General features: G+C 43.7%; 2 protein-coding genes across 2 annotated transcripts; one reads left to right on the forward strand and one right to left on the reverse strand.

Annotated features, from left to right (window-relative positions):
• The first annotated feature begins 799 nt into the window (after positions 1–799).
• On the forward strand, positions 800–8,596 carry LOC137278379 (mesotocin receptor-like). The gene is made up of 6 exons (XM_067810674.1): positions 800–1,326; positions 1,768–1,951; positions 3,180–3,272; positions 3,722–3,776; positions 5,505–5,581; positions 7,773–8,596. Exons 1-6 carry the CDS (start codon positions 859–861, stop codon positions 7,823–7,825), a joined length of 930 nt encoding a protein of 309 aa, XP_067666775.1. The 5' UTR covers positions 800–858; the 3' UTR covers positions 7,826–8,596.
• A 1,128-nt stretch (positions 8,597–9,724) lies between these two features.
• Positions 9,725–12,544, reverse strand: LOC137278994 (uncharacterized). The gene is made up of 3 exons (XM_067811482.1): positions 12,212–12,544; positions 10,840–12,114; positions 9,725–10,747 (listed from the first exon to the last, which is right to left on the reverse strand). The coding sequence occupies exons 1-3, from the start codon at positions 12,542–12,544 to the stop codon at positions 9,725–9,727; spliced, it is 2,631 nt and encodes an 876-aa protein (XP_067667583.1).
• Between the last annotated feature and the right edge of the window lie 265 nt (positions 12,545–12,809).

Raw genomic sequence — 12,809 nt, forward strand, 5'->3', positions numbered from 1 at the left:
ACATATTCGGTTTATTTCCGAATAAAAGGAAACTCTCACTACTGCATACACCATTCTTTAGGATAAACATCCACGCCAGCACAAAGCAGCGCGCTGCTGCGCTAACGTTGCAATGCTCTTGTCGTTTACTGAAAACATGGACGTCCAACATCAGTTCTTTCACCCATGGCTTACTTCCTTTTTCTCTGTTTTCATTTGGGTTCGGTAATAGATGGTTAAAGACCTAATGTGGACTTGCATGACGTATGTTCCAAATATCGTTTGGGCAAGTCATGGCTCACTAGTTGGAATCATTTACCGTAAAAAAACCGCCTGTCACCCCGTGCTATTATAAGTCGTCTAAAGTGGTCAATGTCCTGTTTGCTGTCGTCATCATCTTTGCTGTTGTGTTAATCTTTGCTGCTCTGTGACCACTGGTCATGAATCTCCCTTTCCAACATTTCCACATATACTTTCAACGGGATTATAAACAAATACAACCTGCTTTCCCAAACGATATAATTGGATTTCTGGTTGTATAGCAATCCACTCACATAGACGAAATATATAGCAGTATTTAAACTGACATAAACCGTCTGGATTTTTCGATATTCGTAATCGAGTTCAATCCAACTCAACGTACAATTCTAACATAAGACACATGTGATGATGACCTTTCACGTTGCAACGTAACCATGTCAGTGGAATGCCAAGCCAGTAATTATTGGTATAGCCAAAATTATGTGGAGTTTAACCCGCCCAAAGTATCCTGTCGACCTTTATGATCCACAATTACCTCTTGCATTTGGTGAACACATTCCACACCAGAAGCGTTGAAAGTATAAGGACGACGTGAAGGTGATCGTCTTGTGCTTGAACATGGATACAGAGTTTGTCAACTTAACTAACTACACATACGATTATGATTATGACAGCATTTTACAGACAACACCATACAAGACGGAAATCGTGGTGAGCAGTGTTCTGCTGTATATTGGAATCTGTGCCAACATATGGATGATCAGATCTCTCTACAAATCATGGAAGACAGGCAGCAGGATGCATTTCTACCTCCTTGCCATTTGTGTTGCTGATTTGCTGGGCTTGTGCATCCGATGCGGAGTCAACATTGGCCTTCGAGCAACCGTTGTGTGGCGAGGCGGCTATTACGGATGCAAAATTTTTGCAGGTCTTGAGATGTTTGGGGCTACTTTGTCCCACCTCATCCTGGCCGGATTCAATATCGATAATCTCTTCACTATAACCTGCAGTCGCTCCATCAAGGCGTTGCGTATCGTCTTCCTGCTGTTATCCTTTGTAGTTGCCTTCATTATCAGTTGCGTTAAGGTAAGCGCATGTTGGGAATGACGTTTTGAAATGTATTTAAGTTGCTTTGTGGGGTATAAGGTTTTATCGTTATGATTTAGGTGAACGATTGCTAAAAGGATTTTGACTCTGAACCTCCAAGTGGAATCCAAACTGTAATCGAATTCCGTCCCAAATAAAGCAGAATCTGTCTAATCCGCACTCATGCGGACTGAGGAAATAATCTGTTTTAGACAATGTGTCGGATTGCAGAGGTGATAATAAATGTACAAGCCACAGAAGGGACTTGGGTTTTATACCGATGTTGACAACCTGCTGGATTAGACAGATGGCGGTTTTGACAGCTTCTACTGTACATAATTAGCACATTATGCTTAGTACTCTACGTAGAAGGGATATAACTGTCAGAGAAGAAGGTACGCTACATGCATTTCGATTTTAAGTTCTTTTGTCTCATTTCAGTTCTACTTTTATCATCTGGTTCAGATGTCGTACCACAGGGATGACATGTACTACTGCCTTTTGGATTCAGAAGTGGCTTATATTGCATTTCCAGTGGTACATGCTGCGGCATATTTCCTACTTCCACTTCTGACGATGATACTGTTTGGTCTCCCCTCAATGTTTGTATGGTGTTGTAAAAAAGGTGAATGGTGTAAAATATAGTCCTAGTACTTACACTTACACTCGCAGAAACTCAGCTTTGTAATGCAGTATTGTTTTGTTGCATAAATTTTGAATAAGATTATATGGGGAATGTTCATCCACCCACCCATACATATATAGTAGTGAACAGATAAAATGCGACAAACATAATTTTCTTCCAGTTCAGTTTCACTCATGGAAATAACCCACATAATGCGTTTGGAGATGTTTGTAGCTTATACCGTTGTTACGAGTTCACAGATGGCTTGGTATCGTCGTCAGCAGACGGTGCCGAAGCTTTTACCTGGCATTACAAAGCCACATAAATCTATTTCTGGCGTTTAATGTATATCTGGTATAAAATCAGTAAACAGACTTGTGGATTTAAAAGGTTTACATTGGGCATGACAATTGAAGCTGGATTAGGGTCAGGGTGTCTTGTAGCGGTACACCCAAGTTGATCAGCTCAGCAGTTCCAGTTTCTTGGAAACACCAGAACCATGTGGTAGTCCTTGCTGTAAAATGGGTCCGAAGTTCTCATGAAGTGTCATGATTTGGGGTCGTATTAGCAAACTCAAGTACTTATCCAAGAGGGTACAGTGGATTCACACATAGGTCAGAGTGTAATAACTTTCAGATTTGTACAGGGAAATGCTCTTGTACACAAGTAGGGGCACACCTGTAACTGGCTTGAGATGAATCACGTTACTTTACATAAATATCAAACTGCATCACCGGACTTGAAAGTGTGTGCCTGATAATGGAAGACAAACTAGAAAAACTAGAACCGAAAAATGTCGTGGAATAGTCCAGCCTCATCAATCAAATATGCGTAGATCCATCCCAGCAATACACAGACATAAACCGAAAGAATCAGCACCCAAACAGATTACTGACTTGCATATTCAAAAACTTCCGCATCCAAAGTACGTGTACGTAAATTATTATTTCACTGGAAAAAAGACTAAAAATGACTCATGGAAAGTTCTGTTGTGTCTGTTCTTTACCGCAATACATTCATTAATGCATAGTTTTTGCTCTTTCATGAATCGCGATTGAGCAATTGTAATAAAGTCGATCAACAACAAAAAATTATCTTGATATATCGTTAACATTTGTGTACATTCATGGTCCAAAAAGATTGGTTTGCATTTATGGTCCAAGAGATATTTTGTGGCAAGTGGAAGTACAAGACTGTTCACAATGTGTTAGTGTTGTTATTTCTTCAGGAACACTCAGCTATGAGAAGTTGACACGTGGCGATGACTCCTCCACAGACCTTCAGTTCATTGGCAGAGATATTGGAATAGTGTTGGCTTACGGTATGGATGATTGACTTCGACATAAATATTTGTATCACTGAAAGCATGTTTTAGTGCCACAGAAAAGGTTGATCTTGAGACTGACAAGGACTAGTTTAGATTATAATTAGGAACATGCACCAATGTACAAAGAACATATGTGTAGACGGTATTATATGGTACAGTTATTTTGAAGTTTAGTGCGGAGTGTTCCCACGGTGCCTATTATGGTGATCTAGTTTTAGTTTTACATGCTAGTTTCATATCCCTATCTTTCATACCCTAGTATTTCACTGCCCATCGTCGACAGGTTATAGTCTCAAAAATGTTTTCCATTTTTATTGTATAAAGTGTTCTCGTCACGACATGGTTGAGATATTGCCGATGTGACCTTAAATGTTAACTCACTCACTCACTCACTCAAAGTTAATGCACGAAGAACTAATGCACGGACAAATACATGTTTTCAGATGTAGTACTCATCCTCTGCTGTGCTCCGCTAGTTGGATATAACTGGCTTTACAGGTAACGATATGGTGACCTGAATACATTTGGAAGATCGCTACCTGTTACTGACATGTATCACTGATATGACAAAGTGGGTTCTGATAATCCGACCGCCAATTGACACACCCACGTCGTAAGATGCAGGCTCAGGCATTCGGGGGGACTTTAAATAGTGGCACATTTGATTTGTGTGGCAACGACAACAACATCAACAACAACAGATAATAAAGAGAACGTATCGACATCCTGTGTATGTATGTATGTATGTATGTATGTATGTATGTATGTATGTATGTATGTATGTATGTATGTAATAATATATATAAAATACATTATTCAGAGTTTGCATATAGAGTTGATGTACTGTCTGTAAATATATACATTGAAGTCGTCAAAGTAAATTAAATCCTTACTGGTGTCGAACACACACACACACACACACACACACGATCACGCGCACGCAATATCACTAAATGCATCGCCATACAGTAACTAATTTGTGGAGTGTACAGAGGTGACTTGAGCAGGAAAATTACAATTTAAGATTAGGCCTATGGAGTTTTACGCCGTACTCACCAGTATCCCTGGTATATGGTGGCGGGTGAAACAGACAAGCAAGTGCTCAGCATCATCAGTATCGATGTACGTGATAGGGAAAGGATGGTATGTTTTCATATTTCTTAAACATATACTATATACTGTAATGTAATGAAACAACGAATGCAATTGATTCATGGAAATAATTCCTAAATCAGTAATTGATAAAGAGATAATACAATCACTTTTAACTAAATAAAATTCTATGACCTCTGCCAGTAAAGCCAAAAACAAACAACTTCAAAACATTTAAAATTACATTTAATACTGTTTTTTTCTGACTAAAGGTAATTGTAAAAGTGACAGAAATACTTACTGAGATAAAAAGAAATAACACGTACACGAAGCGACTAATGGAATGTGGACTTGTCTAACTTGGGTTAACAATGCTTCCCAATGAGCAGACAACATCTTGTAGAGAGGGCTCACATGTCTCCTCCGGGAAGCGTTACCACAGGTTTGGAGCAACGCTGTTGAGTGAAGTGGGCATAAAATCATTAAAGGCTGTAACAGTTCAGTCTTTGCAAATCTGCATGCTTTTCGTAACCATCCTATGTAGGTTTCATGTGTTATATTCATGTGTTTCCACCTCAAAGGATACATTTTCAGTGTGGACAATGAAGGACCTTCACACCTTGGTAATTATCATCAACGAATTGTTTGTTGTTGCAGGATATCGAACTCATATAATGAATTTTGAGGAATGTGTATTGTAAACGGTATTTCATAAATAGTAGACTATAAATTAGTAGCTGCGATTGTTAGTGGTGGTATAATCAAGGGAGGTTTTAATGCCATATACATTTTGCGCTCATAGGATGGTATAAAGTGTATTTATTTCTACCACATGGCCTATGTGGACTATGCGTTTGTTTTATATCTCTGGCTAAACTTCTCATCTGAAGGGACGATATGAATGCAGCTAGGGTCCATGGGCTGCAAGTCCGCTCGGTCACTAGTGTGGTGATCTACCTTCATCTGTGATGATCTAGTAATTTTACAGTCCTTTGAGTTGATTTATAACACATATATTTTTTATTTAAAGCCATTTATGTGAATCTTTACATGTCACTATATGGTTGAAATATTGTCAAGATGAAAGTTAAACTCACTATGATGTTCTTGTCGACTGTCTGTTTCACTCCACAGGTTTTCTTCATTTACGGTACACCTGGTTCTCATCTACCTGGACACCATAAACCCGTGTCTCAACCCATTCATATATGGTAAGTAGCATACAGAGAGAACGTCTGCTTTCTTCTCCTCCTTGTCAGTTAGTTCGACCAGAAGTTGACCTAACACTGACAACATTTAAAAAATCACATACAAATGATTTACAGTTTAAACAAGAATATAATCAATTAAAAAGTAAATAGAGCACATACACGTTCTCATTTACAGACGTTCCCAAGGATAGTGGCGCGGTTGCTTGTGCCTTCAGGCCATTACAAATCTTTCTTGTAAACATCGACTTTTAACAAAAAATTATTGAATTGCATAATGCTCTTACTGGCCAGTGCAACACCATCTTTCGTTGGTTACCCAGCCATTTTGGTATTTCCAGGAACACAATGCCCGATTTTGCTACCAAGGCAGCACTCAACAAATCTGTGACACCACTTCTGATCCCACAAACTGATTATAAAGTTGTTATTAAAAGCTACATCATGATCTATATTGGTTACACCAAATTGAGTTGTCAGTTTAGATTTGAAGAGGTCAATATCCGACGATGTCGGATTGGCCATACGATATACACAATACTCACACGGATCTCAACACTAACCGTGTTCATGTATGTAAATGTATATAAGCCAACCTTCTGTCACACCATGTGGCGACATTAGTATACAAGCATGTAGATAGAAGTAAGAAACCCATACATTGCCAACCGTTCTGAATATACGATGATACTCATGTCCTCTGCCAATTTTCCACGAAGTACACACATCAGGCTCCAAGGTAAATAGGTAAATTGAATTTTGTAAATGATAAATTTAAATAAATTAGCAGCTACAATGGTTAGTGGCGGCATCCTCAAGTGAGGCTGATGAACCGTAAAATTATTGTCCTCCTGGGAGCACGCCTTTCAAAGTATATTTAGTTAGATCACAAGGTAATCGTAGAATGTCTGTTTCTTTATATATTTGGCAAACATCATCTGAAGGGAAGACGTTAGACTAGCTAGGGCGCATGCAGGTTGCAAATGTACTGTAAGGTCCCAGCATTCCTAGTACCGTCATCTACCTTTAGCTGTTGGCGACGACGTATAACCTATTTTTGTTATTGTGTTATTTGTGATAGTAAAATAGCTGCATGTTATTTATATATACCATCTGTTATAGTCTAGTTATTTTTACAGTCCTTTCATGACTGGCTGTTTAACAAACTGCATTTATTTTGTAAAACCTGTCTCGTCATATGGTTGAAAAAATGTCACGTGACGTTAAATTTTAAGTCTCTCACTTACTGACTCACTCAAAGGTAACCTGTGAAAGTCCCGGGGTAGAATAGGCCTTCAGCAACCCATGCTTGCCATAAAAGGCGATTATGCTTGTCGTAAGATTAGACACGATTATATACAGACCCCCGCCATATAGCAGGAATATTGCTGAGTGCGGCGTAAAACTAAACTCACTCACTCACTCAAACGTTCCTAAACAAATGAGGCTTATTGAAATTAAGACCTCTTTAACAATACGGAGAAAATGATGTTACTAAGATAGAAACAATTGAAGCATTGACCATCATTGAATAAAATGGTGGTTACTCTTGTTAAAAGCACAATCAGTACAGTTGATCACATCAGGGATAATTAGGGAAAGCAGACGAAATTGATTACATGACATTTGATGTCATGACTACCTGAAATATTTGTCCAAAGTTCATTCAATAGCTAAATGCAACAATTCATGGCTAGTCTCTCCTCAGTGCAAAGTTTGATTAAAAAGTGTTGAATGTTGTGTGAGTTCTGTTCCGTCAAGTGTTACCAGGAAGTTTATCTATTACTTTAATGCATGAATATGCCCATGTGAACATAACGTATCTATAGTATGCTCTATGTGTACAGATTCTTGACACAAAGGCAAATTCATGAGCATGTATAAGTCACGTTTGCTATTTTTGTGTCTATAACAGAATACAAATTCGCATGGGTACCCCGCCATTAGGTTTGGCGTTTTCTGGTACTGTGACAAATAACAACATCGCCACCGAGAACAAACAAGAAAAAATAATAAGTTAACAAAATTGATTATACAATATAGTAACAAATGAACATTTTTTCACTCTTACAAAATACATTAGGGGGCTTGTTTAGTTACAATGGGTATGGTAGTGATATTGAGTATTTAGAAATTGTTGACACAATAATCAGTGACCTACATCTTTTGATAAATTCTTCTGTTTTTTTTCCAGCCATATTCAACTGCATTGTTGGACGGAGGGAAAGAACTTCTCCTGGACTGTAATTGTCAGCGTAGTCACAATCCCAAAAAATGACCGGAACGAAATGACGACCGCTATTAATTGTTTTTAATGTATCAAATCCCCTTTGTCTTTGTAGAACTTCCTCTATAGCCTCGAAGTATTTACATTTTGGATTGACACCACCTATTGAGGCATTGTATATACATGTGCACCATTCTTTATCAATAAATACATTTAGGGGTCACAGAAAGTATACTTTTAAGATGTAAAGTTGATCACTGGATTGTCTGGTCCAGATGCGATTATTTACAGACCGTCGCCATATAGCTGGAATATTGCTGAGTGTGGCATACAACTCACTCACTCAAACTGAACCTTACAGACTATAGCCTGACCACCCGATCCCAACATTCGCATCGTATAACAAGCATACTTACGTTTTGGAGCAGGTATGTGTTGCGGGAGATCTATTCTACCCCGGACCTTCACGGGTTCCGGTGTATTCCTGTTTTTCCTTTTTCGGTTAGCCTGTCAATCAGTCTTTATCTTTTCATTGGCAGTTATATACTGGACAGAATAACTAAGGGATACTGGTATATTTATGACTGATATTTCATCAGTTCGTCAGTGAATAAGTAGATCATTATTCATGATTTCAACATTTACATATATCCCTAACTATTATTGTCCACTATGTATGCAGCTTTGTGCCATTTTATAGCCATGTTTATACTTAGTCATGTACTCTTACAAAAGCTAAATTATTCAGCTATTTTTATTGTATCTCTCAAAAATAAACTTACATAGTTGCACATGGCGTATTATATATTTCACAGAATACCTTCTCCATGTTTGGAATGGTGTCGGGTGCGTCTTAAAACTAAAATCAGTCACCCATTCATTCACACATGTTGGATGGTCTATATATAAATAGAGGATACTAAACGACCTTCCGTGTAATACCATTTTTATTAAACGAGTGAATGATTTGGTATCATACGAGCGAAAGCGACTTTGATACTAAATCTTTAACGAGTTTAATTAAAATGGTATTTCACGGAAGCGAGTTTAGTATTCTGTTTATTACTCGCCAATATAAATTGACAGAAACTGCGGCGAAATTGCCTACAGTGTGAGGACTCTCAGCTTTCAAGTCAAGCAAGGTCTAGTAAAATCGCGACATCAACACTAGCATTGTGACGTCACAACTTTGAACCATTTTGACGTCATACTTCAAGCGGTATCACACTAGTGTAATATTGAAGTGAAAATATAACATTTTTGATTAAATGTCATTTTTTATACTTACCTGGTAGAAAGCCAACAATGCCCACGTGAGTGGCGCTTACTCAATTTCTCTCATAACACAGTCTACAAAAAGTAGAGATGCGAGGTCAACATACGGGCGGTAGGTCACCCAGGTCACGAGATGACCTGGACACATCATTCCCTTACCCAGCGAGGCAGACAACAAAACCCTCAGGAGGGGAGGCTGGGCGGGAACTCCCGACTGTTGGCTTTCTACCAGGTAAGTATAAAAAATGACATTTAATCAAAAATGTTATATTTTTTACATACTTATCAGGTAAGAAAGCCAACAATGCCCAGAATGGCACAGAGGCGGAGGGCTGAGAGCGTGGACGCGAGACCTCGCCCGTGCGTCTCTACGTAAAGAGGAACCAAGAAACCCTGAGGAGAGCGATCCACCGGCATCCACCTCCGCACTAGAGGGCGGGTAGGACACCAACCGCTGTCCGGACATCTCCGATAAGGAGGAGGGATCGGCCGACAACCCCGGAAGGGAAACCCAACACGAGAAAAGACAACTCAACACTGAAGGAGTGGAGAGAAGCAACAGAAAAGTTTATTTGAGGCAAAAAGGGTGTGTAGCTGAGGTCCCCAGCTTGGCACCATACGAGAGGCGGGGGAGTGTAGGCCGCCTAAAGAGGAGCAGCCCCGCGCCGAATTAAAGGGTAAGGACCCCCCGTTCCTTGCTGGGCAAAGACCTGGGGTCCTAGCCTTGAAATGCCCGCCAGATCCTCGTAGGAGAGGGTTCGTAAATAGTGGTTGGCGAACACCAAGCCAGACTTCCAGAAGCAGCCCGCCATGATGTCCGCCACCGCAATGTTGCGGTGATAAGCCATGGTGGCAGAGACGGCCCTGATCTCGTGTGGGTTGGTTCGAGTCGGAAGAGGTCTGTCCTGGCCTTTGTAGGCCTCTATGATGGCCGACCGAAGGTATACCCCAAGAGCTCTCCGATCAATCTCCCTTTTGCTCCTCTGGGAGTGAGGGAGGAAGAGCCTCCGCCGCCCCCGCCTAAGGGAGCGGGTACGGTCGGTATACACTCGGAGAGCCCTGACAGGGCAGAGAGAGAGTGCTCCCTCCTCCGTCGGGTCTACCAACGGCCCTAAGGAAGGGATGTGGAAGGTACGTCCCAGTTCGTCTGCCTGTTGGTTCTTGCAAACGAAGTCGGGGGCGAGGCCCAAGGACGCAGATCCTCCATCGGTGGCCTCAAATCTCAGGAGATCCGCCTGAAGAGCGTGAAGCTCCGATATTCGGGCCGCCGAGGTCATGGCCACTAGAAAGGTGGTCTTCACCGTGACGCGGAGGAGGGGAACCTCTTCCAGAGGCTCATAAAAATCTGACTTGAGGTGGTCAAGGACCACTGCCAGATCCCACTCAGGAGCCCTCAGCTTGCGCCGACCCTCCGCCTGTCGGAAAGACTTGATGAGCTCCCTCAGTACAGAAATGTCCAGTCCCGGCGACCTCTTCCTTATAACGGACATGATGGCCGCCAGATTGGTGTTAATGGAGGAGGCCTTGAGCCCTCGAACGTTGCGCAAGTGAACCAGATAATCAGCTATCTGGGGAAGAGTGGCAGAACCGGCCTCCACGCCGTTGTCTTCACAGAAGGAGGAAAAGGAACCCCACTGAAAGTCGTAGAGCTTCTGCGTGGTTTTCCTCTGTGAGGAAGCCAAGGCCGAGGCTACTCGCTTGGAGTATCCACTGTTCCTGAGCCCCCTTTGAATACAAGCCAAACGTGCAGATCGAATACCTGAGGGTTTTCGTGAACACGGCCGCTTGGCTTGCTTATGAGAAGGTCCCTCCGGTGAGGGATCTGAACGGGATCCTGCAGACAGAGTCTGCGAAGGGGAACGAACCAGGGCCGGGCAGGCCACATGGGAGCCACCAGAAGCAGTCTGATGGACTTGGTGGTCTGAAGCTTGGCCACTACCTGTGCTAGAACCGCTGGGGGAGGGAAGGCATAAGCGTCCATCCCTTCCCACTCTAACGACAGTGCATCGACGGCCCAGGCCGCTGGGTACGGCACGGGGGATACATAGATCGGGAGCTGGCAGTTCAGCCTGGTGGCAAACAGATCCAACATGGGTCTGCCGAACTGGAGACAGAGGGACTGAAACGTCCGCGGGTTCAGTTGCCACTCTGTCGAAGGAGGCGCATCCGGCCGGGAGAGAACATCTGCCAGGACGTTCTTGGCTCCTGGAATGTGAACTGCACGGATGCTCAGGCAGAGCCTGTCTACCAGTTCGAACAGGCGGAGGGTCAGGTCTAGGAGAGGAGTGGCTCTGGTGGAGCCTTGACGGTTGATCGTCCAGGCTGCGACTGAGCTGTCCGTGTGGACCAGTAAGGTCTGGTGCCTGAGGGGAACGGACCAATGGAGGATGGCAAGTCGTACGGCGTCCAACTCCAGCACATTGATGTGCCGGTCCTGCTGGGCTGCCGACCAGGTACCTGCCGTCTGGTCCGACCCCAAGTGAGCGCCCCATCCTTGGGTGGAGGCGTCCACGAAAAGGTGACTGGTCGGGAGAGGTGTCCTTAGGGGAACTCCTTTGAGGACGTTGTCGTCCACTTGCCACCAGGTGAGGAAGTGTCTGAGGTGAGGTGGGAGACTTATTGGGTGAAGACAGTGGGTCTCCCTGACGTGCTCGTTGAGGAACACCTGAAGTGGTCGGAGCATCAGCCTCCCCCTTATGGTTAGGTCCTGGGCTGACGTCAGGAGGCCCAATATCCGCTGCCACTGCCTGAGGGACAGGGGCTCTGATAGTGCCCGAGTCATCAGGGGCGCTAGCCTGGTCATCCGCTCCTTGGGTACAAAAGCCTTGAAGGCTACTGTATCCAGTATGGCACCTAGGTATTGGAGAGAGGTGGTTGGTACCAGGTCCGACTTCTCCAGGTTCACTAGCCACCCTAGGCGTCGAAGGAGGTGGATGACGAGGTCCCGTTGCACCTCGAGAATGGAGGGCGAAGGGTTGTGAGCGAACCCATCGTCCAGGTACATAAGGAATTGGACCTGGAGTTCGTGGAGGAACTGGACGATGGGTTGGGTCACACGAGTGAACCAGCCATGGGGCAGAGGAAATCCCGAACGGGAGGACATTCCACTGAAAGTGCCTGCCCCCCAGGACGAAACGGAGGTACCTGCAATCCGCCAAGTGAATGGGGATGTGCAGGTACGCATCCTGGAGGTCGAGGGACACCATGTAGTCCGAGGGCTCCAGTAACTGCATGACTGATGGAACAGTCAAGAGTCGAAAATATGGCGGCTGTTCGAGGTAGGAGGAGTTGAACTCCTTCAAGTCATGAATCAGCTGCCATTTCCCCGAGTTGCGTTTGGGCCTGACAAAAACGGGGGAATAGAACCCGGGAGTCAGATCCTGGAGGGGGATTTCCTGAACTGCCCCCTTGGAGACTAGAGACTCCACCTGCTCTAAGGTGAGTTGGAACCTGACCGAGTCCATCGGACGTTCCACCGGAGAGCAGGTTAGAGGGGGCGGAGAGGAGATCGGGATGCGGAAGCCACGCTCCAGGATCCGACACACGAATGGGTCTAGTCCTAGCTGACGCCAGTTTGGGACAAAGAGGCTCAAGCGGCCGCCAACGGGTCCGTCGAATGGAGGAATGATAGGTGGCGGAAGGATTGGCGGGCACCAAGAGTCACTTCTTCTTGGACGTCCACTTGCCCTTGTTCCGCTTCCGCGGAGTGCCCTTGCTGGGAGTTTGGAA

This window comes from Haliotis asinina, chromosome 3, assembly GCF_037392515.1.
Source record: "Haliotis asinina isolate JCU_RB_2024 chromosome 3, JCU_Hal_asi_v2, whole genome shotgun sequence".
Lineage (NCBI taxonomy): Eukaryota > Metazoa > Mollusca > Gastropoda > Lepetellida > Haliotidae > Haliotis > Haliotis asinina.